Source organism: Daldinia decipiens (assembly GCF_022478715.1).
Source record: "Daldinia decipiens strain CBS 113046 unplaced genomic scaffold F4813scaffold_3, whole genome shotgun sequence".
Taxonomy (NCBI): Eukaryota; Fungi; Ascomycota; class Sordariomycetes; order Xylariales; family Hypoxylaceae; genus Daldinia; species Daldinia decipiens.
The window spans coordinates 1,364,842-1,392,747 of NW_026054546.1; the positions used below are offsets into that span (position 1 = coordinate 1,364,842).

The 27,906-nt window shown below is 47.9% G+C and overlaps 8 protein-coding genes across 8 annotated transcripts; 5 read left to right on the top strand and 3 right to left on the bottom strand.

Annotated features, from left to right (window-relative positions):
* Positions 1-1,755: 1,755 nt before the first annotated feature.
* F4813DRAFT_398395 (uncharacterized protein) lies at positions 1,756-4,544 on the bottom strand (the record flags this gene model as incomplete). The annotated part of the gene is made up of 2 exons (XM_049248046.1): positions 1,756-4,412; positions 4,502-4,544. 2 exons carry the CDS (start codon positions 4,542-4,544, stop codon positions 1,756-1,758), a joined length of 2,700 nt encoding a protein of 899 aa, XP_049103908.1.
* Positions 4,545-4,860: 316 nt separating this feature from the next.
* Positions 4,861-6,191, bottom strand: F4813DRAFT_346321 (ATP synthase delta chain). The gene is made up of 5 exons (XM_049241838.1): positions 5,817-6,191; positions 5,727-5,756; positions 5,454-5,607; positions 5,217-5,395; positions 4,861-5,146 (listed from the first exon to the last, which is right to left on the bottom strand). Exons 1-5 carry the CDS (start codon positions 5,925-5,927, stop codon positions 5,114-5,116), a joined length of 507 nt encoding a protein of 168 aa, XP_049103909.1. The 5' UTR covers positions 5,928-6,191; the 3' UTR covers positions 4,861-5,113.
* A 4,568-nt stretch (positions 6,192-10,759) lies between these two features.
* Positions 10,760-13,589, top strand: F4813DRAFT_177596 (uncharacterized protein). Its single transcript, XM_049239278.1, has 2 exons — positions 10,760-11,032; positions 11,093-13,589. Exon 2 carries the CDS (start codon positions 11,155-11,157, stop codon positions 13,429-13,431), a length of 2,277 nt encoding a protein of 758 aa, XP_049103910.1. The 5' UTR covers positions 10,760-11,032; positions 11,093-11,154; the 3' UTR covers positions 13,432-13,589.
* A 956-nt stretch (positions 13,590-14,545) lies between these two features.
* F4813DRAFT_398398 (GTP-binding protein-like protein) lies at positions 14,546-15,924 on the top strand (the record flags this gene model as incomplete). Its single annotated transcript, XM_049248047.1, has 6 exons — positions 14,546-14,564; positions 14,656-14,759; positions 14,900-14,939; positions 15,005-15,070; positions 15,132-15,431; positions 15,493-15,924. 6 exons carry the CDS (start codon positions 14,546-14,548, stop codon positions 15,531-15,533), a joined length of 570 nt encoding a protein of 189 aa, XP_049103911.1. The 3' UTR covers positions 15,534-15,924.
* An 831-nt stretch (positions 15,925-16,755) lies between these two features.
* F4813DRAFT_346341 (patatin-like phospholipase domain-containing protein) lies at positions 16,756-19,973 on the top strand. Its single transcript, XM_049241839.1, has 3 exons — positions 16,756-16,823; positions 16,897-18,240; positions 18,319-19,973. The coding sequence occupies exons 2-3, from the start codon at positions 17,244-17,246 to the stop codon at positions 19,632-19,634; spliced, it is 2,313 nt and encodes a 770-aa protein (XP_049103912.1). The 5' UTR covers positions 16,756-16,823; positions 16,897-17,243; the 3' UTR covers positions 19,635-19,973.
* A 1,044-nt stretch (positions 19,974-21,017) lies between these two features.
* F4813DRAFT_385619 (aromatic compound dioxygenase) lies at positions 21,018-22,000 on the top strand (the record flags this gene model as incomplete). The annotated part of the gene is made up of 2 exons (XM_049246280.1): positions 21,018-21,227; positions 21,284-22,000. 2 exons carry the CDS (start codon positions 21,018-21,020, stop codon positions 21,998-22,000), a joined length of 927 nt encoding a protein of 308 aa, XP_049103913.1.
* A 539-nt stretch (positions 22,001-22,539) lies between these two features.
* F4813DRAFT_177666 (uncharacterized protein) lies at positions 22,540-24,940 on the top strand. Its single transcript, XM_049239279.1, has 2 exons — positions 22,540-22,970; positions 23,039-24,940. The coding sequence occupies exons 1-2, from the start codon at positions 22,833-22,835 to the stop codon at positions 24,704-24,706; spliced, it is 1,806 nt and encodes a 601-aa protein (XP_049103914.1). The 5' UTR covers positions 22,540-22,832; the 3' UTR covers positions 24,707-24,940.
* Positions 24,941-26,019: 1,079 nt separating this feature from the next.
* On the bottom strand, positions 26,020-27,585 carry F4813DRAFT_398403 (uncharacterized protein; the record flags this gene model as incomplete). The annotated part of the gene is made up of 1 exon (XM_049248048.1): positions 26,020-27,585. Exon 1 carries the CDS (start codon positions 27,046-27,048, stop codon positions 26,020-26,022), a length of 1,029 nt encoding a protein of 342 aa, XP_049103915.1. The 5' UTR covers positions 27,049-27,585.
* Between the last annotated feature and the right edge of the window lie 321 nt (positions 27,586-27,906).

Genomic DNA, 27,906 nt, shown 5'->3' on the forward strand with positions numbered 1-27,906 from the left:
CCCATTCCATTGTACCGCATATGTAGAGTTACCTACTATGCGGTAACATACCAAAGTAAGTAAGTATCTCAGTTACGGGGAGATTCTCTCAAGATATACAGCAATCAGTGTTCAAACAAGCAAGCTACCAAAAGCTAAATATAATAGATAATCTACTACATTCCTCTCATGATGAGTACAATGACTGACACTAAACGGCATGACACCATACCCATTACACAATACACTTACGAAGCACGCCCATCAAGGCTAAACCCAGAATATTATAAGACACGGGAAGTACGGTGATAGTGACACTAGACCGGTTTGCTTCGTACCAACTGCACGGGGAATCGGTCTAGACCAGAAAATGCAAAGGCATTCCGGGTAACCAGAGCAAACTCGCTTAAGAGCACGGGTCCCTGCTTTTCGTAGAACATTGGGATTGGCACAAGGGATATTGAGGCTTTTTTTTCTCGGGACGAATCTAAATCTATACGAACCCACAGACCGTCATGGCTTTAGCTACGTCAGTGGACTTGGAGCCTGTACGACGTGTATTATGCCATCATTATACGTCACTCGAAGTGGTTGAAGTATGTATCCGGGTCCCAAGCCACCTAAGATCTGGCTAGGTACGATATTAAGAAAAGGTCGGTGACATACTTTATATAAATCAACCAGAGGGTTAATACGTGAACGGATCTAGTATCTACTATAGATCCACGTGTACCTACCTACCTACCTAACTTAACCTAACATCTTCGGCTCTGTACGGAAAACATAGGTAGGTAGGTAGCTATGGCCTAGCTAGCAACAATGTGATTATGTTAGGCATTATATAGCTCCGTCTAAGACGACATTCATTGCAGACAGAAGGGAAACCCTACCAGAGGCAGTTCAAGTGCATGAATCGAGTGTGTATATCGTCCCCTATGATACAGGTAGAACCAACCAGCTTCCACCATCCTCACCTTCCACAGCACAACAACCCCCATATCCCACCTCCCATCCCATCCCGTTTCTTCAGCCCCATCTCCCCGTAGAACTCTAGATCGAGACTCCAAGCCTGCGTCCGGCATACATCCACATCACATACCTACCTAGGTACCTAGGTTAGTACCTACCTACACTGTACCAATACCCCCTAATCCGTATCCGACGCACGGCCATAACACCTCCTCCCAAGAGCGCCATCCCCCTATATATAAACAGAATATTAAATAACCACACACTGTCTAATCCGAAAGTATCGTCTCGGCAGAAGGATGTAAATGAAAGAACGAGAATTGAAAAATTGCTTGGCTATCATAGGCCGTTCTATATATAGGGACGTAATACTGTAGCTGGCCGTAAGAAGAACTCGATACATGGGCAGTAGGATTCGATGAACATTAGGACGAAAAACTAAGCAACATAGGTGTCACTAGGTAAAGTAGGAGAAGCTGGAGCTACGAAACTACGACCTCATTAGGGCAATGATCTTGCAACAAGGCTTGAAGTAAAACTGCTTAATTCTGTAGTCGAAATTAACAGTCCTGGTCCCCGGGCAAGAACCACTAGACATTATTAATTCCTGTTGATTAAAGGTTGTATCGGACCCAAATACTGGTCTAAAGATGATGGCTGACGATTGACCTAAAGGCTACTGAGTGGTAACTTGTATACCACTATGGCCTCGTCTTCGTCAATGAGACGGCATAGTACATTAACCCCGTTCTCTCCCACCCTACCCTCCCCTGAACGCCACTAGGTGTTCAGCCTCAAAATGCTTCATCATTCGACTGCTCGGGTTAAGTCCGTATTAATAACCAAGTCATCCCTACCCTTCAAGTGCATAACAATCGTGACCCCCTCGATCCCCAGGTCATCCTCTTCATTCGCGACGTTCTCGTCGGCCCGTCTTGCATAATCAACATCTGCCCCCCTAAGGGAAGCCCTAGTAGACAGCTCTGCTTTCAGTAAGCGGATCTCAGCTGTCAGTGCTAGATAGCGGCTCTTCCAGCTGCAATCGTGGTTTGGAGGCGGAATGGGACTAGGCCGGTGAACTTCGAACTCCGCAGTTGTATTAGTGATTGTGATAGACGATTTTCTATCTTCAGGTTCCAGTATCACACTCCTGCTTCCAAACATTCCGTGCTCGCCCATATCACGTAGGATATGTCGTGGCTGCAGAGGCGAGTGGCTGGCATGAGCCGTAGTACTCAATGGAGTACGTCCATTCCCGCGTACTGTGCGGGTGTCGTCTCGGGGATAAACGCGTCCATTTTCAGGATCGTTAGATTTAATCTGAGGTTGTTCATGCACGAAGCTGTGAGGGCGTTTGGAACCCTCTAGACTATGCTGCGAATGGGAGATATCCGAACGAGCGAGTGGGGAGCTACGATATGTATTTCGTGAGTATCTAGTATCTTCGACCTGAAGGTGCGTTGGACGACGTCTGTCGTGTGAGGATGCCTGTCGATTTTCTGCTGACGAAGTTTTTGTACGGGTATGTACGTCAAAGCTTGCTCTGGACGACAAATGTTGAGATGAATGATCCTGCTGGGACTCTGGTCTTTGGTGTTGCGTGACATGCAAAGCTGTTAGAGGCGAAGGGGCAGAAACCCGTAAGAAATCGTTACTCGAGCTGGCTAACATGCTGGACGAATCCTTTTCGGGGGCCGGCCCATGAACCAGGCTCTGTGAATGATTTACACTTTCTCCCTCTAGGTTCATTACATCAACGTGCAACGGACGCCCGTGGTTTCCGACGTCGATATGATGCAGTCTAGACCGGGCGTCGCCTACTTCTTTACTCGGTGCTTGTAACCATGATGGTGGACTGAACACACGGCTCTTGGGTAAAGATTTTCTACCTCGGGCGTCATGTCCAATCCCTTTCGCCGTGTTTGCTGTATAATCTCTACTAACAGCCTCGACCCTAGTCGAGGCATGGTTGTCTGCAATATCGTGGCTATTCTCATATCCTCGATCGGTGTAGGAGGCACATTCGGTTTCGGTAGATTTGAACTCTTGGCGTTGGCCTGTGATACCATATCCAGCCTCATCGACAGCTTTACCCGAGCGATTACTGTTTAGGTGCCGAATCCCGTAGTTAGCGCCACTGGTAATATGTTCTGCAACATGATAGGGCGTATGGAGACCTGCAAAATGATGCCGATGAATTGTATCATATGGGGGTCGCAACGTATCTTTCCTAGACTGTAAGCTCAGCGGATGAGCGGAAGGGTTATCTGATACCAGCAATTCTCTGGGTGGCCCCCCATGCTTTTCGACCTCTTCACTTCGGTGCAAAGCACAAGTGATGCTATGTCGGTACGGGTAATGCCCGGCATGTGTCGCTCTACACATGGGATTATCACATTCTACATGGCTATTAGCTACTTCATGATCCCTACCACCTATCTGCGGCTGGGGCCTGTAGCAATGATAATGTTGGATAGATAATGGCTCAGGAATGTGGGATTTCGTAGTCGATTCTACCCTCTCCTTGTCACCGACCACAAAAGGATTCTGCTTCACTGAGCGAACAGGCAAGCCCCGTGGTGAGTCTGGCCTCCCTGATACAAGACTTGCAGTAGGTAGTGCTGCAGGTTGTGTTGGTTTCTCGGTGCCTATATTTTTCGAAGTCACTGGCCGTAATTTAGGGGTGGCATTTTCTTGATAGTGTGCATAAGATGGCTGATGTAAGGCCGTACGCTGAGCGGATCGGTTATTGCTAGCCCTGTTAAACGATCGCGATACTTTCCGTGCTAATTGCACAGGTTCCGGGGTTGATAAGGCTGGCTTAGTATACTGTGCTTTATCCTGCCTGGTAGAATGATAATTGTGGTTGTGCGAAAATGTTTTATGCTCCTTTTCGGTGCTCTTAGGGACCTCACATAGGCATTTTTCGCATAAACGATGCCGACAAGATAAGCAATGAGTTTGCGACCAAGTTCGTGTAGAACAGACGTGGCAGATTCTGCAGAAGCGTCGGGGGCCGGCAGTCCTATCGCCTAAGAGAGATAGATCTTCATCATCAGAAAACCAACCGGTTGGCCTCCTGATACCATGCTGCTTAAACAGTTCGCGGGCAGATTGGCGTTGCTTGGCTTCAGTAGCTAGAAATGAAGTTTGAGATATTGTCGACACACTCGAGGCCCTTGATGCTAAGGGGGTATATTGTGGCGTCTCTAGGGATCGGATCGCCGATGGAGGGGGTCCGAAATTCGAATACGAAACCAAGTCGTCAAATTCCGAGGGGTGGTACAGTCGGGTATTCGAACCTGTGATATCATACTTTGGACTACTAAGTGCGAAGTCGCTGGTGTAATTCGGATGATAATGCTGACCCGATTTTGCAGGCCTCTGAACATTCTCAGTCAAGTTAGAGGTGCTGACTGTAATGATAGGGCCTTGATCATGGCCACTCCGGTCACGCTCTAATCCTGTAAGTGAATATGTAAGAGGGCCAAGCCATGGTCTCGCAACATGAAAATATGAACCCGAATGCTGTCCCTAGCCAATCAGTACATACTTTCGTTCCCGGGCTGTAAATTCGGAGTCCTCTGGCAGGCCATGATGGGACTGACTAAGGCGATGAAGCCGGCGTATCCGCGATGAAACAGTTCCTTTCGGAATGATTCTTTGGGCCAACGATGCTGGTTCGTAGGCAACGGATACGTCTGCACTCGCCAGAGGGTCACTCCATGAGCAGGTCGACATGTTTAACAGCTAAGATGTTAATCTTAAATCTATGACTGATAGCAAGAGTCGGCCACGACAGTGGGTTGCCACTATAATAAAATAACCAATATTCGATATACTCGTGGTGGTTGATAGGAAGATGGTTTTGGTTGACCACAGGCATAAGTTAGATGCAGATACCTACTTGCGTCCTCCTAAGGTAGACTTAAATTGTAATATAGAAATAGCAAGATTTTAACTTTAGACCCTAGCAAAGAAAAGGCAGGGAAGCTGCAGGAAGAAGTAAGGTAAGCACTGATGCGAATAGCGGAAAGCACTATAACGTTTAGTAAACCTTAAGCATGTTCAATTCGTGCTATTAGGCGGGTTTGTGATATGAAGCATGTTTGTGATATACAGGTTGCCATTTAAGTTTCTCTCCCCTTTTCCTCTAATGTATGATCTATTTGAGAACAGCTTGCAAGCTCTCCAGAACCTGTGGGTATATTAGCAATCATTTGATCGTGATTCGAATAGTTGTGCATGAATATATATCTATAACATACCTCTAGCTCAATCTTGGCTTCCGCAATGTCCTGCTCACTTCCGCTACCGTTCGCAACTTTTTGTGCTTCGGCGATCTGTGCCTTAACAGCATCTGCGCTGAAATCTTCAAGGGGGTATCCCTCGACAGCGTTGATGCTTAGAACCGAGTTGGGCTGCACGACGGCAAAGCCACCGGAGACTGTTATAGGGTCAGGTTTAAAGCCGTATTTTGATACCGTATTCCTCGTGTTACGTACGGAAGAATTGCTTGCTGCTACCAGTCTCCTCTACGACCTCGATCAGACCTGGCTTCAATTGCTCAATCGAAGGCACGTGGTTGGCTAGAACACCCATTTCTCCAGACTCGGCGGGGATGTTGACTTGGACAACATCTTGGGATTTGTATATAGACTATTGCGGGAATTAGCTAGCTATACTATATTGTATTGTAGCGTGCGCTAATTAGGATTATGTGTTCTTGACAGTGATATTTCGAGGATGATATGGTACGGCGGGGTCAGATCTCATACCTGATGAGGTAGGGACAAGCTCAGCTTGATCTGGGACGAGAGTTAGCAATAGACTTAGCACAAGAATTGATACCGGCTGAGAAGACAAACCTTGTCGGATGCGGCTTCAGCGTAGGTCCTTCGCTGAAGGGGCTGAATAGGGAGTCGCATAGCTGCGGGACGAGCCCTAAGGGCTGCGCGAGCGACACGGAGAGTATTCATGATGACTAGTGCTGCCAATTGAGGAATACGCGACAGGGCAAGCTCACGATGAACGTTGGCTTGAAGCAATTTCGAAGTTGTCGGGCTTTCGGTAGAGAGTTGAGTCTAGCCTCATTTGGTATGGTTAAAGCACGTGATTTCAAGACATCCGACCTTGACAGAGTGACAGAGTCGGCAAAATAGTAAATCACATGATTAAGTGGGCCACCTTAGTCATCAGACCACCCTTAAGCTGCTCCGGGAGTGCGGCACCTGAGTGATCACTTACATAGTCAGATAGTACATACAACAAACAGATGGCATGATTTTATAAATCTCGGTATTATAAATCTCGGTATATTCAAAAGCTACCTACTAGGTCAACCTACTTCTCTTACCTACCTCTTTTTTCATGGTATGCTCCGGAAATAACCCAACAGTGTACGATAGAATTCATGGTTAAGATATCTACACCGGTTAATTATTGCCGGTTGTTCTACGCTCGAAACATTAGGTAGTAATAGTAAATGGCCTCGTTGTCAAAACGTGGCGGGTTGGGTTTTGAACAAAGATGTAGTCTCAATATGCCTAAATACGTAGCTAGGTCGGCTGCTAGGCTGCTTACCTACATCTTAGGTATGTATGTACATAGGCAGATAGGCTAGGAGAAATAATGCATTCTTATTAGCGCGCCAATTTGTTGGAAGGCGGCATCAATTGAAACTCCATCTATTGCATCATTGCATCATTGCTTGATTTGTGGTCCATCATGCTTCCGAATCTAATTCTAGCATCTTATTTAGTGCTACTCAACTAGGCCGAGACCCCCAAATCGTCGCTAGACTAAATGATGACCCTCAAACTGCGGATTCGAGCAGAGACCCTGGAGGATCACACATACATACCTCATACGTACATGTAAGCGGATGTCATACATATATCAAACATCACGAGTGAGGGGATACACTACAAATAGTAGTATACCAGCAAGGATTTGGACCCTGCCATGCCTCACCCATGTGTATGTACATACACTACAGCAGGAATATGTAAAGACGCGACACGCCAACGGAGAATTAGCCATGCTAGGTTTAGTATTTTTCACCCACGCGCTGATACCGCCTTTAGTACCACGAACAAGCTTGATGGGCGGTTTTCGATGCGGGGTCCTCGAAGCTAGTATCTGCATACATAGGGTACTACTATGGAGATCTAACATGCTAGGCTGAATGTGGGAGGGGAGGGGGAAGGGGGAAGGGGGAAGGGGAGGGGGATTCGATCCTCCTTACCGTACATAGCAGGAAGGGCAAGATCACAAGTACGAATTTCACTAGGCATCGCCCGCCGCTACTGTATGATCACCAAGTGACCAGAGCGATAATAGCAACGATGGACGGGGACGGTTGCAGCTTGGGCAGCGCTTCAACTCATCAGATAATCTTGGGAAGAGCGAATAGACTATCGCAAGATACAGTCAGGCTACCCCTCAAGCCAGTAAGCCGATGAAGAGCGTGCGTCAAACCGTATGTTAAAGCAGATTAACCCCCTTTCGTTCTCAAAAGAGGGTTCCTTGGGGTTTATATCCGCCTTATACGCCGTACGATGTGCCCAACGACACACCGTCCATTGGAGGAACTGTCGATGGGATTTGGAGAAACACACAAGGATTGCCACTCTCCGTCACGTCGACTACCAAAAAGTTTCACATGTCCCAGCAGCGCAAAACCAACACGTGTCCTGCGAGAGATGCACTCCAATTTCTTTCTGAGATCAACGACGACATAATGAGGTGAAACTCTAGTGGTGGTCCAACACTTCTTTTCTGATGTCAGAGAGCATGATGGTGTGAGCGATAGAGTTACATATGAGGCAAGCGAAGAAACCCACATGTCACTGACGATATACTTCTATTGTCCCGAGTACCCGCGGGTGTGGCCCGAATTAGGTTGCGTGCTGCAGCTTGCAGACGTGCTGCGTAACGGTACCAAATGTCATGCTGGACGCAGGAGGGCAATGTCGAATCGATACTCGACGAATCACAAAGCTGCGTTGAGCCGGGGCAACGGATCTGGTATGTACCATACTGTCCTGCACTGTACGACATATTCCTCTGCTGGGTCAGTCAGTTGTCATGGCTGTGACAAACTATTTCGTCCTCGTAGGGCTTATTATCTTACGTCTTACGTTTCCCAGGATCTGTTTACTTTGGTTTGGGAAGAGTCGGGGCGAGACTTGCTAGAATAACTTTAAGACCTCGTGTAATCCGTAAAGCCCTGAGAGTTCACCGCCTGTCCGAAGCGGACCAACCCTTTTTTCTATATAGGGGGTTATGCAATGATACGATACACATAAGCGTCAAGGTTTGGCGTACCTACATTTTACCTACATTAGTATGTAGTTAGTCGGTAGGAGATAGCTGAGAGTATCATTACACAACTTTCGGCATAAGCGAAAGGGTGGTGGGTTAGACAACAGGCTCATGTACGGTTGCATCCGGATTCTTTATCTGCATCTGCATCTTGATTAAAGAGTCTTCTAGATATCAATAGTAAGAAGCACTTTGGAAAAAGGATGTCGTAAGAATCCGGTAATCCATTCATTAAAAGAATGCTTAGGTACAACCATTCACACACACATACAAATAAACAAAACGAGAAACAAGTTATTATTCAGATTAATTCATTATATATAATGAATAGGCTGTTAATAGGGGCTTGGCTACGGACACTGTGAACTTAAACAATATGAGCGGTTTATGGAAAAAGGGGATGAAGCTATTACCTATTCTTCCCCAACAGACCAACAAAGAAAAAGTTTTTCTAGCCTGCAATTAAGAAATTTGCATTATTTTAGATCAACTAGACTGTTAATGTAAATAGCCGACGAGTTTCACTATCTAATTCGAGCAACGTGATGCGCGAAATTAAGAAGAAAAGAAAAAGAAAATTGCTAGTTCAAAAAGTGGTTCAGTGCCCGGCGATCGAGTAGAACATACGGATCTATAGATATTCAGCCCGGCGTTCATGTACCCTATGTACAGCTTAACGAAATAAGGGAGATTACTTGCAGGTCCAGATGCGCCCGGACAATTTTTTTTTTTTTTTTTCAAGAGCGGCCTCGGCCCCTTGTACTACTACGCACAACCTCCCACGCTTTCCTTGTTATGCCATGATATGTTATGTACAATGTATTGCAATTGTCCAGCAATAGCCCGAGTCGTAATGCATATGTACATACATTTAGATAGGCACTAGATGAGAAAAAGCAAAATCGGCATTCTATGTATTCCCATTGTGCTGGGAAAGACAATGCTACCGTAGAAATCAGGATGTAAACGGCCTACTCATCCGGCATAGTTCTAGGTTAGGTGGTCGTCAACTCATTTATTTCGCAATAATCAAATCATCTACAAAGGCGAGTAATATGTATATATGTACGTACATTAAATAGGTACATAGTTACATTAATATATTGATGTACATGCATACATCTACATATACCTACATATACATATACACATCGTATGGACCCTAGGTGGTAATTATTCAATACATGTACATACATGGGCTGTATGTAAGTCAGAGGCATGTAAGCAAGTACCGTCGACACACGTTACCTGCCTCTAGTGTACCGCCTACGACCGCCTCATCTTGTCGTCTCGACCGGGGGTTTCTCGGTGATGAATGGCTGCCGGGCTGGCGCTGATGCTGCATCGATAAAAAAAGACTGAATTGAAAGGCAAAAGAACAGGGGAGTACCCAGTCCTCGTAGATCCCCGCCCGTAATCCACGTTCAAAGCCAAGATTCCAAGCCTTCATTATCCGCTATTAGCAGCAATCATTCCCACAGTGTCGTCACGCACGGAGTACGGGGTCACGGTACGTGCTAAAGGTAGGTACATGTATGTACGTAGCCTCGGGTGAGTCCTACATGTGGGCTTTATTTTTTGCTAGGTTCAATGTTCGCTAGGTTAGGTATGTGGTTTGTTCGTTAGCTCTGACTAAACTCAAATGACAGGTGCTGTACTACTTAGGTACATGTACCCAGGTACCACATCTTAGTACGACCGTGAGCGTCTGATAGGGAAGTCGCCATTTACCTTTTTCTCATTATGTACAATATGTTAAGTACAATTAGAACCAGTTAAGTTGCGCATACCGCTTATTTCTAATGCTTGGTTCGCTGTTTCCCAGTCGTTTCCTTTTCCCACCGCTCCAAAGTGACGCTGTGTGGTGATCCAAATTCTTTTTTACTTACCTAGTACATACCTGTTTTCTACTTATTCTACCTAGTGTAGTATCCCACACTTCCTAGAAAGTATCCACATGCAAACAAACCATCAAGAACGCAGAACCAGATCCCGTAGCCTTTGGTTCCTCCTCATAGGGTCTTCCCCTCCCCATTCCCGATTCCTAAATTCTCAGTTTCCAGTTTTCGGTTTCCATTTCTATCGCCTCCTTCTCCCACCTTCTGCTGAGAATCTTTATCTCCCAAGTAGCCCGTCGTTGAGTCCTTAGGGTTCAGGGTCGGGACTCACTGCCTCTCAGACATTCGCGATCCAACTTTGGTACTACGCTCAACCAATATTCATCTACGTCTCGTCTCCCTTAGTACACAACACACGGCAAACGGCAACGCCTCGACGTCATATCTTAGTGACGGCCAAGAGTTTCCAAGACCCCTAAGCCTCTATGCTCAGCTGAGCCAATTTAATTCTGCCGCTCGAGGGAGAATCTTTTTTATTGCTGACGGACTATCGTTTACTCTGTCTCGGAGTCACAACGCAATACTTCGACTTAACACAATTGCCACCCACTTAAGACTTCGCCGACTGCCACCCTCTACCTTCTACCTTCTACCTGGTTAGCTTCCTTAGGAGCATATACGAAATAGCCCTTCACCCTTTCAAAACCTTCGTCAAATCTTCGAATGCTATTCGCGACATCATGGGACGGCAATTATAGCGAAACGGTCCCTAGGGACAAATACCACAAATCTTCTTGTTGGGGACTTGGTCTGCATTCTGTAGCCTCCGAAATATTCGACGAAAACATTAAACAAAATTCTTTAAACTAGCCACATTTCCACCATAAATACCGCATTTTACGAAATTAAGACAGCAAGCTGTAAGGGATTGTAGAAGGCGTACTTTGGAGACATACCAATTGACCGACGGTACATCCAAGGATTTCGAACCGCGCAAAGTTCCTATCGTATATACGAAACTACAGTTGCTATCACCATCAGTATGGCGAACGATTTAGTTCACGACTCGACCGGCGCGAATATGCTGGCTTTCGCCGCGCGTGGGGCGGGCATGCAACATGTACCGGAAGACGAGGCTGCGGCTGAAGTCGACGAACCTCCCGATAATAGACGTTCACGTCCGGAGACCCAATTTAAGCGGAGTGTCATACGAAAAACAACGGACAATTCCGAATCTCTTCTAACGAAAGCCCTTCATTCAGAGGAGGACACTATTAATTTGAGTTTCGACTCATCACGGCGACGTTCAATGAATAGCAACGTCAGCCTTGCATCTACTGCCGACCTTACCAGCGACACTGGCTTTACAAGCCCCGCGCGCACAAACACACCAAGTCCGCCGCCACCTGTAATATCATTTCCACGGTTGAACACGGACCTATATTTCGATGCGAAATCCAAATTTACTCCACATCGCAACCCCCAACAACCCATGCACGTGGCCGCTTTGAGTAAGCCAGTGGGAAGCAATGGGTTGCCAAAGGATCCTACAGTAGAAGCTTTGACCAAAAAGCGCTGCATTTCATTCGCGTGTGGACAGAAATCTGATACTACGAAGCCACCATCTCTGCAGTCAGTTGAGTCTAAGCCACCAGTAAACGAGAAGCCGCAGAGGAAATCTTGCATAAAATTTGCATGTCCTGCAAAGCTAGCTCCTCGGACACCGCCGACGCAAGATACGCAGCAGTCCGTACTCACGTCAGCCATTGCATCATTGAAGGAAAGCAATGGCTCTCCTGTTACTGTGCGTAAGCTTCGGTCGTCTTCCGCTACACGCGGGCGGTCGCTTAGGTCATTAACCCCGCGACCGTCATCACGAAGCCCAATGCCGGTTCCGTCAGCCAAGTATTTGACTGCGAACCCAAATGATTTGAATAGCGAGTCTTCTCGTTTTCATGAGTTTGCTAGTGACGAGCCGCAAGAGGAGGATTGGATCCGCCTGAATCTTCCGCCACCTGGCCGTCGATTAACTATTGACGATACACTTAAGAAGGAAAATGAGATTCGGCGGTTAGGAAAAGAAGCCGAAGAGGAAGAATTGGAAGAGGAGGAAGATGAAGAGGCGGATGAGCTAAACGATGACGAGGATGAAGAGGATGAAGTCGACCTTCCGGATGAGATCATGGAGGAAGATGAGATAGACGACGGATACGAGGTCGACAACCAGTCGGGCTATGGATCTGATGATGACGACTTTTCGGATGGTTACAATACCGATAACGAAATCGGATTTGCTGATTCAGATGATGATGATGATGATGATGGCGGGAATCTGGATTTGTGGACTCCTAGTCGTGGTCCGGTTCAAAACTCTGGAAATACGCCTATCTTCCGGCGATTATCTATCTCAGGTAACCGGTCTGATTCATCATCGTCTTCCGATATGCCCAATCCCCTGACCAGGACACGAGAGAAGCCTCGTCGGATTAAGATGCGACCTGGTACACCAGAGTTGCCCGATAGTACCGATTTCGTTTGTGGTACGCTAGATGAGGACCGTCCGTTAGAGGATGCTTACATCTCGTGTATAGCCGCGAGGCGACGCGAGAAGCTTCATCCAATCCCTCAAGATATCGACCCAAGCTTCCCAACGTCCGAGCCGGAAGACGAAGATATTGAACTCGATATCCCTGTCCGCGAGAGTGATGGTCACCTATCTGAGGACCCGTATGACATTGAGAATGGTGCTGAGCGACGAAGAAAGAAGATCGACCAGATATCGCCTCGACGATATCATTCTCCTCCCCCTAAGCGTCACCACTCACCCCCAAAGCCACGAGGCCGATCGCCCAAGCGTCTTTTCGACGGGTGTTCACCTCGTCGACTCGTCTCGCCGGCTCCAGGCCCTGTAGTACAATCCCCTCCGTCATCGCTAGTTCACGATGCGAACGGTGGAAGGCATGAATTCAAGAGTCTTGCTTTTCGGCCTGGATTGACGCATACCAAGTCACTCCCACGAGCTCCTGCAATGTTCCCGCATCATCTCAAGGGCCATCGTCGACCGGGCAAGTCTTCGGGCACTACAACGAAACGTCACGTACGAGGTGCGATTGACATTGTCAAAGGCCTCGAGCAGAAGCGCCAGCGCCGGAAAGAGAAATTTAAGGAGAAGTATTTCCAGAAACACTGCAACAAGGCGCGAAAAGGTCAGGTTATTGAGAAGAAGCCTCAGCCTGGCCAAGGCGCCGAGAGGATGCGAGAGATCGGATTACTCATGGCTGGGAAGTTAGGCCCGGACCAGTTCGTCCTGTCCATCTAGTGGAGGCTTTGTTACGGCTACTGAGTGCAGGATTGCATTATTCACTATAATCCTTCATTGCATCTATTTTTCTTTTATAGACGGAATTGGTATCATCAGTACTGAGACCGTTATTGTACATAGTTTTTATTTTTCTCTCGTTCTCCATCAACTTTGGCGGGTCGATATTCTCGCAGGACAATGCATACTTCGCATTTCACGGCACAGGGGCGGGCAGCATTGGTCATTCATGATACCACTTGGGAACGGCACATCGAGCATTAACGGCGGCGGCGATCTGGCTATATACTTGAAATTGAACATATTTGTTGACACATGATATATGATTGCCTGTTTGATCGTGCATTTGGACATGAAATGGATGAAATAGTTTATGATGATGATAATGATAATTATCTGATGGGATGGCAATTCAATATAGTATACATTGCTCTGCTCATACTGTCTACATTAAATACGATCTTGCGCGCAATAGTACATAGATTTGTGAAATGATGCCAAAGCCCGATGGGTTTCTACAATTTGCATGCTGCATCTGCATGCAGTTTTCATTCGGGATGTTGTTCGTTGTTAGCGAGTATCGGTGTCACCGGTATTCGTGATAAGCACCTGCTCAATCATGACTTTTACTAGTGCTCATACATTATGTACATGTAAACTTGCGATGTACTGGGTCACGAGAAGGACACTACATAAGTTTTGATTGGGCTTATCTCATGTTATTATTTTGGTGATGTCAGGTGGTTTTTGTCAGAATATTTTCCGAGTCTTGTTGGAATTTGATATGTGGCTCCATAAATCCGCATGGCGGGTACGTACACGTTGTCAGCTATATTGAGGTACCTAGGTACATACATGCCCTAGGTATGTATATTTAGATACTTAGCCACCTGTGGCTAGCGGGTGTGGCTTACTGGCCGCAAGTACTTCCAGGTTGTCCTTAACATCATTCAATTTTCTTGGGGACGGCCTCGGACTCTATATCATTCACCTATCGTCCGCCCATCTCCGCGAACATCCTACGAAGACAGCACACCTTCGATTCAAGAGTGCACTCTTACGTCTACCAAACTCGACTATTTTTGTCTAATCACAGCTACCGAATACTGTCAAGATGTGGATTGTCCAGTGGTGTTAGTTCCCTTCGTAGCTCGCGAGTCGAGTCTTATCAAACCGATCCGATCCTTTGTAATGGATGGCCATGGCTGACGTTTTTGTCCGCAGTCTACGATGTCCTCTCGTCGCTCGGCTTGATGAACAAGCATGCTAAGCTGCTGTTCCTCGGCCTCGACAATGCGGGAAAGACGACTCTACTACACATGCTGAAGGTTCGTTGGTGGTTCTTTTTCTCCCCGCGCCCCGAGTCGGTGTCCTATATCGTACCCGGACAACTTCTCGAGTCTGCTGCTGGAGCTTGCGTTTATTTTATTTTATCATGGATGGGAAGGCTAACGAGATGTAATTATAGAATGACCGAGTTGCCATCCTACAGCCCACCCTACATCCCAGTATGTCGCTTACAGCTATACGATAATCGTTGAGCGCACGTGTCAGTCTACTAACATCACGCTAGCATCCGAAGAACTTGCAATTGGAAACGTGCGCTTCACCACCTTCGATCTAGGTGGTCACCAGCAAGGTATGCTTTATGGCGCTGCTATGACACGTTGAATTTCAACTGATAGGATGATGTCGTCTAGCCCGTCGGTTGTGGAAGGATTACTTCCCGGAAGTCAACGGAATTGTTTTCCTAGTCGACGCCATGGATCACGAGCGTCTCCCCGAGTCCAAGGCCGAACTCGACGCCCTTCTGTCCATGGAGGAGCTTGCCAAGGTGCCTTTCGTCATCCTCGGAAACAAGATCGACCACCCCAATGCCGTGTCCGAGGACCAGCTCCGCCACGAATTGGGCTTGTATCAGACGACTGGAAAGGGCAAGGTCCCATTGGAGGGAATCCGGCCCATTGAGGTCTTCATGTGCTCTGTGGTGATGAGACAAGGTTCGTCGCACCAGACTCACTTCCGACGTAGTTCCAAGAGGTCAAAACTAACATCTGATAGGATACGGTGAGGGTATAAGATGGCTTTCTCAGTACGTCTAGACGGTAATCAAAAGGAAGGAGAGTAGCGTGTGACGATATATGAGACGAGATCAGAGGACGAGACGAGCATGCGAATTAAGACGATGCGATGGCCGTCTGGGAAACAAACGGAATTCTTTGACAGCATGCTACCTTACTACCATACCGAAGTTCGATGTTTTCCGGGATATTTCATTGGAGTCAATGGCTAGAGGCATTTGCCAGATCGCAATAATGAATTGAGCATTACCCACTTCTCACCACCCGAGTGCCGTCAGTTGTTCTTGGGGTATTTTGCACATCTATGAATGAGAAGTCTTCTACTGTTATTTTGTTTTTATATATAGCGATGTGTTCAGACAATCGAGTTAACCCGTATTACTACACTGTTTCTCGCATTGACGATCTATCGGCTTTGGTTTTATTAGTCGCCTATCAACATGATCTCTGGGCTTGTTAGAGCTGCTAATCCGGCATTGACGGCTTAAGCATAGGTAAATCGGCTTTACCTAAACTTAGATGGCGCCGAGGTCCCGATAGTCTTCCTAGTATGTAGATTAGCCTGCTTAAGAGATATCTCCTTACAGGGTCCAATCACCAAACTGAAAACGATAGACATGCACTGGGGTTTCCGAGTAGCCGGTGTCCAATGCGGCTCGGTGAGGCTCATTCAGTACCCAAGCCCCCGGGAAATTAGCTGACGGCAACTCGGATAGCTCGAAGGTAAAGGGGCTGATCATCTTCAGCATTTGGCCGTATTCACGGAATATGGGCCAAGTTAATAAATCAAAGCAAATTGGACCCTGATATGGGGTCTGAATACATACATACATAGCCTCAGAGATATTCAAGTTCCACTAAACCCACGGAAAGTTAACTTTGGTTGACCGGAATAAGCGAATGTCGTTTATTAATGGGCCAATCAGATTAATTAGGGGGGTTTATGATTAACCTATTCCGTACATAGGTAGGTACTTATGTACCTACACCACGGCTACCCACATTGTATGTATGTCCCAGAGTGCTCAGAATTCTTCTTATTTCTACATAGTATTGTCGACGTCGCACGACATAAATAGTATCGGTGCAGAGTATGGACATACATACATTACCTATGCATTACATGTGGGTGCATATGGCACGACCAAACCTCGGCGTGGCCAGAAACCGCGGGTTATCGGGATTCTTCTAGAATATACAATAGGTATCTAGATACATATAATATAACGTTGCTGCAGCGTGGAGCGGATGTCTCCGCGCTTTCAGCTCAACAATTTTCTAAAGTACCCGAGTACCTTACCTAACCTACATGTATGTATGCCCTACATTCAACATTGAAGTGTGGATGCATTTGACCTAAAGCAAACGGCGCTCGGACCAATAGAAATCATTTGTACAAGCGCGGCGCGGGACGGGCTTCGACGTCATTTCGCCCAAGTTACACATGTCATTCGACCCCAGATGCTGCGACTGGAGGTATTCGTTTTTTCCCGTGGTTTTTGAGGTGCCACAGGTTGTAACTCGCGAGATTAATTGATGTATTGGGCAGTGGCTGTACAAAGCTCCGTTACCTACATGTTATTTCTAAGCCGAGGTACACACCTACCTTCTCTTTCTCTCCCCCTAATCCCGCTAGGATCGCCGCTGCATACATACATATTATACATTACATATATACACTCTTAATCATTATAATCATGTCCCTTGGCATTGCACGTCAAGACGGCGAGCATGGCATGTGAATCTCCCTCTTCCTCTTCCTCTTCCTCTAAACCTAGGGTGACCTTCCTTACTGGTCGGCGCCATCACAACTATGGCTTTCCTCCCGAGGCTTTTGATTACACGACACTACCTGACGCCGATCGCGAGTTTCTCCCGCCCGAACACCTCGCCGCTTTCGCCGCCGCCCTGAGCGCTCCCGAACCAGCAAATAGCACAACCGACGATACCGCGTCGTTGAAAAGCCCTACTATAAGAAGCCCGGGTAGTCTGGAGCTAACACGGTCCGGCTCAGTAGCATCTGTCGATGCCATAGCCCCCTTTTCCGAGGGCGCTGCGACCCAGAATGGCTCCCAGAGCGGCATGTTCATCACAGCGCAGAACGATTGGGCTCCGGTGAATGAAAAAGTACCTAAACACGGTCGCAGAAAGAAGAAGAAAAAGACGACGCTAGGTCGTCGCACCGTAGACGAGACTCGAGAAGGTTACCTATACGGGCTGCTAAAATGGCCGTTCCTCTTCTTCGTGGGCATGTGGATTATAGGATTAGCCGCATCGTATCTATGGACGCGGTTCTACATCTTCGTATACGAATACTTCGTCGCCTGGAGAGGGAAACGAGAAAAGCTGCGCCAGAACATGAGAGCCGCTGGCAGTTACCGGGAATGGGTCGAGGCGGCTAAAGAGCTGGATTCGTTCCTAGGAAATTCGCAATGGAAGGAAGAAAACGAGTTTGCGTACTACGACTCCAAGACGGTCCGGCGCGTCTGGGAGCAACTCCGCAAACATCGGAGAGCTGCCGAAGCGCAGGAAGCAAAACTGACGGGTGCGCCTGGGTATGAAAATGGGAACGTGTCTGGGAAGAGTGAACATCGCAAAACCATCGAGGAGCTGAAGGCTTTGACGGAAGCCTGCGTGAAGAATAACTTTGTTGGAGTAGAGAATCCCAGGCTGTATAGCCAGACATACTACGGGACTAAAAACTTGGTTCAAAACTTCGTGGATGAAGGTTCGCTAGGCCCCCTTTTTGAAGCTCATAACCAGTAACACGTTGATATAGCAAAACTAACATAACTACTTAACCTAGTGGAGAAGAGCACACGCTTCCTGGTCCATACCAAGCAGCTGTCGTTTGAAGAAAAGCGAGCAATATTCAAACGCATGCACGCAAACTTCGGACGCACTGCATTATGTCTATCCGGCGGTGCCTCTTTCGCATACTACCACTTCGGCGTTATCAAAGCGCTACTCGACGCAGACTTATTACCAGACGTCATCACGGGCACGAGCGGCGGTGCTTTAGTAGCATCCCTCGTTGCGACACGGACTAACGACGAGTTGAAACAGCTATTAGTGCCCGCGCTGTCGCATAAGATCAAAGCTTGCTCGGAGCCGATCAGCACCTGGTTCCCGCGATGGTGGAAGACGGGCGCGCGATTCGATTCCGTCGATTGGGCGCACAAGAGTAGTTGGTGGTCCCGCGGGTCGACGACGTTTAGGGAGGCGTACCAGCGCACGGGAAGGATCCTCAATGTTAGCTGCATTCCGGCCGATCCACACTCGCCGACCATCCTCTGCAACTACCTCACGTCGCCCGACTGCGTCATCTGGTCTGCCGTCCTGGCATCTGCCGCCGTTCCCGGGATCCAGAATCCTGTAGTTCTCATGATGAAGAACCCAGATGGTTCGCTGGTCCCGTATTCGTTTGGTCACAAGTGGAAAGACGGCAGCTTGCGGACTGATATACCTATTAAGGCTCTTAACCTGCACTTCAACGTCAATTTCACTATCGTCAGCCAAGTCAACCCGCACATATCCCTATTCTTCTTCTCGTCCAGAGGCACGGTCGGGTCCCCCGTAACCCACCGCAAGGGCCGCGGCTGGCGTGGTGGATACCTAGGCTCCGCGACAGAGCAGTATGTAAAGCTAGACCTAGCAAAATGGCTCAAGGTCCTTAAGCACTTGGAACTCCTCCCTCGGCCCCTCGGTCAGGACTGGTCGCAAGTCTGGCTGCAACAATTCAGCGGCACCATTACGCTCTGGCCACGAACACAGGCCAGCGACTTCCTGCACATACTATCGGACCCCGACATGGACAGCCTAGCGCGCATGCTGCACGAGGGCCAGCAGAGCGCGTTCCCGAAGCTCAAGTTCATCGGGAATAGGCTGAAAGTTGAGCGGCTGATTGAGCAGGGCAGACGGGAGACGCTGGCGGGGATCAGGAGGGGCAGCATTGAGAGCATTATCGACGAGGAGGATTTAAGGGGCTTGCTGAGAGTGGGCAGTGGGACTACAGATGATGAGACGACCGAGGGGACGGAGGATGTGGACGAGGAAGCTGTTGAAGACGGGGACGCGGCGGTTATATTTGACAGTGTGGAGAAGAGTTTGAAGACGGAGTAGAAGAGATGATGCTGTGAACCGTGGTTTTGTGTTTTGAAATGTTTCTCTCGGTCAAGCGTGAGGTGCATGGTATAGGGTTATGTATACATAGGTAGGATGTATACATAGGTAGGAGTTAGTCGATGATTCCCCGGGGCCTCGGTTGAAGAAGTAGAAGAAGGGAGAGTGGCTCGGCATTAATTAGCATTAACCAGTTAGATTTAGCTGTGGTGGTTCTCTATCCTCTCGGATCTAGGTTGGAGACTTGGAATCATAGGAAGTATAACGAGTTCCAATACAATGAGTTCTCTCTAGGTAGGTAACTAGAAATATATTAGTTATGGTAGCTTAGACTGACCCATCATCTCCTCTATGTGATAATTTTTCCTTCACTCTAGATTCAGTGTTAGTTGCCCAGCTAGGCAGGCATATCTTGAAGTCCAGGCAAAACATTAGTGGGATTTGATCACGGCTATTACGGCATAAAGAATAAAAAGGAGTCGGATTACCATCGGCTCGGAATAGCGCACTTAAGGTCAGATGGTGCTTATCCGGATTACCACGGGTTCGGATAGCGGAGTCATATATAAAGAGGGCTTGAAGCCACCACGGTCCGTCTAAGACAGGGCTTCATTCTGTGGGAAGATGACGCCTGTCCAAGCAAGCCAAAGATCATGACATGGTTGATAATGCATTCAAGTGCCCATGTGAGCAGGTTATCAACATGGTGGGATGGTAACGACAAATCTAGTTGGCCGCCGTGCTTGGTTTCATATGTAGGATGGAGGTTGCTTTCGTCATTGACTACCTACATCCTAATACTCAGAATTCTCGCCCACATTTTTGTCCTGCATCCAGCCATACTCCATGTGTCTAGCCGCGGGTGATTATCTGCTCGCAAGTTTATTCTGCGGAAGTCGCCCTAATTCTTGGATATAGATTTGCGATGCCTTGATTCGACGGACACCTGTGATGTTGTGTCGTCATGATAGAAAAAAAAAAAAAGAAAGGGGGACATGGCGAAAATGGGGGGTGACCCTTGCTACCAAGCGTCAGTCCCCGGTTTCAACTCTTAGAAGAACAATACGTCTGCTCGTGTAGTGACACTCGGCCCTTCTCTTGTTCGCAGTATGTTTGGGAGTGCTAGTCCGTAGGTATAAATCCCCGTCCGCGGACGGTAAACGAAGTATACTCCAGACGTTCTAAATCTATCCAACCCCTAGATGTTTGCCCCCTTTCGGACCTACTTTCACTTTCATCTGGATTACGTAGTTCTCTATAGACCTCCTAGGTAAGTACAGAAAGCTTATTAGGTAGGATATATGATTGACTTACCGGCAAACAGCTATTACATATTTAGTAGATAGTCGGTGGGTTGACAAGTGGGATTGGTTCTGCCACAATATGGTGCTTACCAAGAAAGAAAACGAAACGGACGGGGCCGCCGCGAAAGCCAAATACGATCTGGAGCTCACAGACAATGTAATTGCCGCTACGGGTTCGAAGGCCCATCCTCGTCTAAAGGAGATCATGCCAAGCCTGATACGGCACCTACACGACTTTGCTCGGGACATAGACTTGACAATCGCGGAGTTGGCGGCTGGGATTGAACTAGTAAGCCAACTTGACGCCGGCTAGAAATCCAAGAGACTGTTGACATATCATCATAGATAAACGAGGCAGGTCGCATGTCTACCGACAAGCGTAAGGAGACAAGTATACTATCCGATATCCTCGGCCTAGAACCCCTCGTAGACAATATCACATCTAAATTGCCCCCCGACAGCAGCGAATCTGGAGTAGTTACGCCTTCGACCGCCACCGGGCCTTACTACCGCAAAGACGCGCCGCTTCTGCCTAATGGTAGCAGCATCATAAAAGCAGCGCCGGACTCATTCTGGTACCTGCAAGTCGAGAAGTTGCTAACACACCTGTCGGGGCGAGTGTTGAGCGCGTCGACAGGAAAACCAGCGCCAGGTGCCATCGTAGACCTCTGGCAAGCGGCCCCGAACGGGAAATACGAGCTGCAGGATCCAGAGCAGCCGGACATGAATCTACGAGGACGCTTCCAGACAGACGAGCTAGGCCGGTATGCGCTATACTGCGTGCGCCCGGGCTCATACAAGGTTACACCAGACGGGCCCGCCAGTCGCTTGCTCGAGCTGCTCGACCGCCACCCGTACCGGCCTGCGCACATACACTTCATGATAACGGCGCCGGGGTTCCGGACCTTGACCACGCAAGTGTTCGACCGTGATGACAAGTACGTTAAAGAAGATCCGGTCTTCGCCGCTAGGGATGAATTGCTGGCGAGTTTTGAGCCGTGCGAGGGAGACGGAAAGGCCCACTGGACGGTGAAGTATGATTTTGTACTGAGTGAGGCGTGAGAATAGATGGATTATATTAGTAGTTTGCTTTTATCCTATAGGTACGATGTCTACCCTCAAAGGGATAGCCATCACTCTTTAACTAGGTGTAGCTCATACAATGATAGTGTCAAGAGGTTCTCTTATTATGTGGTGAGAATTAAAGAGGCTAGTAAGGTTAGATATACTTATTAGTTGTTTGGTGTATACTGATTCGAATAGTCTTTATGTCATATATACCTAGGTAGACATACCCTTCTCAATCTCGTATAGGTGAGAGGCGATGATAGAATCCGGGCTCATAATGTTTCAATAAGTAGGTACCTATGAACATGTGACGTAAAAGGATGTTATATCGGTAAAGATTCTGATAACTCCACTCTCCCCTCCAAAATCTTAAATACTCTCTTATTTCATTGCACCTTCCTATAGACTAAATGAGAAGCAAGAAAGGTAGTTCCAAACTACCTAATACTATATGAACGGAAGGTGGAAAAAGGTACGTACCAGGTTTAAAACGTGGCAGAAGTTTGTTTGTTTGCGGTCACAGCTTCTCTCCAGCAGGGCTGCAGCTGTAACGGCTCTTGCCGCTAAAAATAAAATAAAAAGGGTTTCCCCTACCTGAAAAGTCCAGAGCAGGCTGGTACATAGCTACCCCGGCCTTGCCTTGCTTTTTTAGAACACTAAAAGACCTAAGAGACACCCATTCGTCATCAAAGCCAAAAACTTGTAACCTACCATAATTATTCTTATTCTCTTATTCATGATGCCCATTTAAACAATGTCGCGTAGTCTGCCAAGGTAACCAGGAGTCTATTTACTTCCACCAAGTCAATCAAACTTCGCTGCGACAATGGCGAAGCTCATCCCTACCGCGAAGATCACCCTCACCTATCCTCTCTATTCATGCGACTTCGACCCGACAGATCCTAACCAGCTCGTCGTCGCAGGTGGTGGCGGCCCGGGACGAAATGGTGTGGGGAATAAAATAGTAAGGAATCGCATACCATCATACTCTAGCTTTTTGTATTTCGATGGATTAACTAGGGGATATGTTAGACCGTTCTCAACACCTCTAACCCGGAAGAGCTATCGGAAGTCGCCGAGCTCGAACTTAGCAAAACCGAAGACAACGTCACGACACTCGCCATCGGTCCTCGAAGAGATAGATCCTTAACCGTATTTGCCGGCGTCAATTCAAGCCCGGAAGAGATTAAGAAGGGCAAGAATGACCATTTTCGTATTTTCGGTATTGACGAACCCGCTAAATCGGCCAAGACTAGCGGTGTAAGGGTTTCCATTTCCGAGGTCGCGCGCCATGCGCTGTTCGTGCATAAGGATACAAGCGCCTACCAAAGACTCCTCCGACTGTCCCACCCGTACGAAAACCTCTCACAGTTAGGTGCCGCCGCCACAGGACTGTCCAAGCAGCCCGAGATTGCGCTTTTCGATGTACCATGCGAAGGAGGCGGGAGGTGGAAACCGAGGGGTAGGCTGGATATCCCTAAAGAAGCAATGGACCTAGACGTCGTTCAGACAGGGCCCGACACATACCAACTGGCATATTGCAATGACCACGAAATCTTTACCGTCGAAGTATCCAAGGAGGAAATATCGGAGCCCAAATGCGTATATACTATTACCCCGGATGAGGGTGACACGGCTAAGGCGTCGTTCAAATCTTTGCGCTACCTGACACCTGGCTTTTTAATCACGGTAGTCAACAAGGCTAACTCCCAGGGAGTTGCGCTACATGGTTACCGCCTGCCCGCGAAAGAGCAAGACAATGCTCGTCTAACGATCAAGGCTAGGCTCCCAAAGGGTGTCTCTAAGGCAACAGGCCTTGCAGTGAGGAATCTATCACCGACTTCGTCCCCGACGGATGAGACGGGCGAGACCCAATTCGTAGTCGCGGTTGCAGGGAACGATGCTTCAATATCGCTCTTCACGTTAGAACATAAATCCGCTGCTAGGGTAGTCCTCCTCGCCGACCTGGCGCCGTTCCAAGTGCTCAAAGGTGTTCATCCTTCAAATATAACCGGGCTCTCGTTTTCCCCATTTTTGCCGCCAAAATCAGCGTCGAAAGAGACGGCCGATCTCACCGTCAAGCTGGCCAGCGTCGGTGTCGGTTTCACGACAGTAGTACACAGCATACCGCTTAAAAAGCACGTTGATAAGTCTACCGCGAAAGAAAACGGAGGGCCTTCAAGCCCGTCGCGCTACGTAGTTGCGCTGAAATCTAAGGGCCAATCGCCGGTCACACCTATCGCACTTTGTACAATTGTGATACTTCTCATCGCTTTAATCGGGCAGGTCTTCCTCGAGGCGAAAGATATCGGCAGTCCCGTCCTCGGGATTAGGCCTTATCTGCCTACGTCGTGGACGCAGCCCTTGCGCAAAGTCCCCACGACCAACGAAAAGTCGATCAAGGATTTACTATCGGACGCTAACGCACATCATACCCAGCCGCTCGTGATTCGACATGACGAAACCGGGGAAGCGGACCCTCGGGGTCTGCCCCCTCTGCACGTTGGTATCCACGACGAAGAGGTCCACGGCCCCGCCACATCGTGGGAAAACCTAAGCCCGGACGAACAGCAACTCTGGAAAGATCGCCTGAAGAAGACGGGCCATTGGTTCGAGGACATGGGCGAGTCCATCTTCAAGGGCGTGTTTTTCGGCGAGATAGGCGGGGCTATCGGAAATATAATCGGAGAGGCCCTATAGCGGTTTCTTTAATTTGTTACGCTACTACGTCGCCACGTGGAAAATGGAACGAGAGAAGAAGGACATGTCATGCCATGAATCTTCCTCGAGATGATTGTTATGCTACGAAGAATGCAGGATGTATAATGTGATCTGTATAAAAGTATAGTACCTGGGAAATATCAATAATTACGTTCACCCCTTGTGTGCAATAGGAATGTGTATGAGCTTGGCGGTCTACTTTATTACGAGAGAGGAATAAGATGGCAAGCTCCAATGCTGTCGTATCATACGGAGGGAACTTATATAACTTGGATGCCGCTTCATAGCAGGTACTCTTGATCTTAAGCAAGAGCGAACAGTTCTTTGTCGTCGTGAGATGTCCTAACCTGACGATTATCTTGAAGGTCCTGGACTTGGGAAGACGGCATAAAGCATTCTCAGTCGGGTCTGGGGAATTCACAGAATATTAGACATGATAGCCATTCTTAAACGAACACGTCACCGTCATCTGAGTGGAGCTGGTGGGTCGGTATATGGATACAGATTCGTTTACTCGCGAAGATTGGCTGGTTATAAGGCGTCAAAATTGTTATTGCTGCGATGGAATGCAGAGGGAGTTTACTCTTGTTTTGAGTAAAGGTATTATTATTGCACAGGGTGAGAGCCATGGGTTTAATTTATAATATAGCGGTGTATTAGTGACTATATTGACCCATGCACCCCTATGTAAGAATAGGGGGGAGGTATACCCTTCTTATATAGACCTCATATCTAGCGCCTACCCTACAAGATAATCTTATATATATATATATATTATATATATACCCTGACGATATAGTAAACCTTCTGACCAGCTTCAATTGCTTCTCATCTATCAGAGCCTCCTTTAACAGTATATTATCTCAGCCACGCTGTTGGCTTAGGTACTTGAATAAATCAGAAGAGCCCTCGGGGGTGGTAAGCTTGTTGTCTTAAAGATCGACTATCGTAGTAAAACTTACCCCTGGCTTAGCAACGCTTGCTCTTACAACGAACACCCCCCCGGAAGCATTTGACGAATTCTCGGATACGGACGTGATAATAAATTGCATGCAAGCTAGGAAATACATTAAACATTATTATTGGACGGAAACTATGGAAAGTATCTATTCTGGTCGCCGCCAGATTGGACACCTCATACAGCATATGATGCTGTGTAATATATCTAGGTCCCTCGAGTAGCTTATCGCAAATTCTTCCTCCAGGATATACGTGAATTGCTGAAGATGAGTGAGTTATAAATAGTCTCCAGTTTGATAGGTCGAATTTGATCGACGATCCATCTTCCCAGATCAACAGTGAAGCTTCAGCGCCCGGCTCATGAGATCCGGTGTCGTCTTGTCGATTTCCTCCAAGTAGAGGTCAAGCGTCTGCGACGGGAAAGGCGGGCTCAAAACCGCCCTGATGTCGACGTCCATGCTGAACCAGATCTGGAGCATGACAAACAACCACTCGGTGTTGTCCTCGTCCAGGAGCTCCATCGCTCTCGCGTATCGCAGCTTCATCCGGACGAACTGCATCGGCCTGTTCTCGTCGAAGGCGACGTCCCGGAGACGCAGCTTGCCGTGCTCGAACTTGACCGCCGCCACCGCCGGGGTGAGGCGGAACCGGCGCTCCAGGTCCACCAGGATCTCGGACAGGCCCGCGAGTCGCAGGGCGCGCCGGTCGACGCGCGTTAGCTCGTGGCTCCACCACATGGCTGCCGGGCCGTTGAGCAGGGCCTCGAGCCACTGCAGGATTTGCCTCTCGTTGGCTGCGGCTGCGAGAGGGTCTTGCAGGAAGGATTCGATGTGCTCGACGAAGAGGTCCACGTCGGTGAAGACCAAGGTGCAGCCATCGGTCACCATGCCCGCGCCCCGCTCGTCGAGGTGACTAGGGTTGAACCGGCCAACATCACCTCGTTTGAGCTGTGAGATTGCTGGGGTTCTGGGGGTAGACTGAAGGGCCTGTTCGACGGGGCTTGGTTTTCCTGCTTGCTGAAGAGGTTGTGTGGCTGGACTGTGTGCACCGACGGGCTTCTGTAGATGCAGCAGTATATCGGCTGCCTGCTTCGTGAGATCGGCCATCTGGTCTTTGAGGTTGTCCTTTTCTTGGGACAGATGGAGGATCTGAGTAGCGAAGTATCGAGTCATATCGAGAACCATGTTGTGACCAGAAAGAGGTTCTAGCATGCATAAGAAAGAGCCGGAATCAGTTTGCTCTTCGGTAGCCTTAGTCTTTTGACATGTCGTCGTTAGCTGAGGCTGAGGCTGTTTGACAGCTTGGTCATTGGCTGATTGATTGGCGAGCCCGTCAATGTCTTTCTTGGTGGATTGAGCCATCGCGGTCGAACCAACGTAGTAGACTTATTGAAGATGTGAAGAGTCAAGACCTGGTTTGAGTTTTTACAAAGCTGCATGTATGAAAAAGGCGAATTCAAATACAAGGTAGCCCTGAGGTAAGTGACTAAGTTGTTTGCTCAGCTTATTTGTTGCTGAGATAGCTATTGAGGCTATAACCACGTCAGGTATCCATGCCAGGTGTTGGCGGTCGTCTAGCGACAGCGACCTGGTGATAGGCTAACTTGAAACAGAAGCATCACACTTGGAGGCTTCGTTGTCGTTGAATACGACTGACTCATGGTTATTTCATGATATTATAAGGGGCAACGCCAGTCATCTCTAAAGTTCAACGGCCGGGTACTACTGCGAGGGCCAAATAGACGATTTGGTGTGCTTTGACGAAGAAGATATCATCATAATATCTATATCGGGGAATATATAAAGGCGTGTCTGTCTCCATTGTGGTGCGTGAATGGTATAATGTTGAGTTGATAGCTCTAGAGACCCATGAGATTGATACGAAAGGACATCACGTACTTGCCCGGTTGAAGATGGGCTCAAAGCAATATTGATTTTATTCTATATATCCATATCTACCTGGGTAAGTACCTAGGTAGGTAGGTAGGTAGGTAGGTAGGCAGTCTACCTACACAGGCAATTCTTTGATATGCCCGAGTTAACTATACACCAGACTTAGAGCTTTCATCTTCAGCAAGTCTCTTGCAACGATATGTCTAACCAGCACATGGTCTTTAAGAAACTAACTACCTTGGAATACTATCCTTAACTACTATGTATTAAGGGTTAACTTTCTCCCGTATCTTTGCATAAGTAGGTAGCCAAAACTCGTAGCTATAA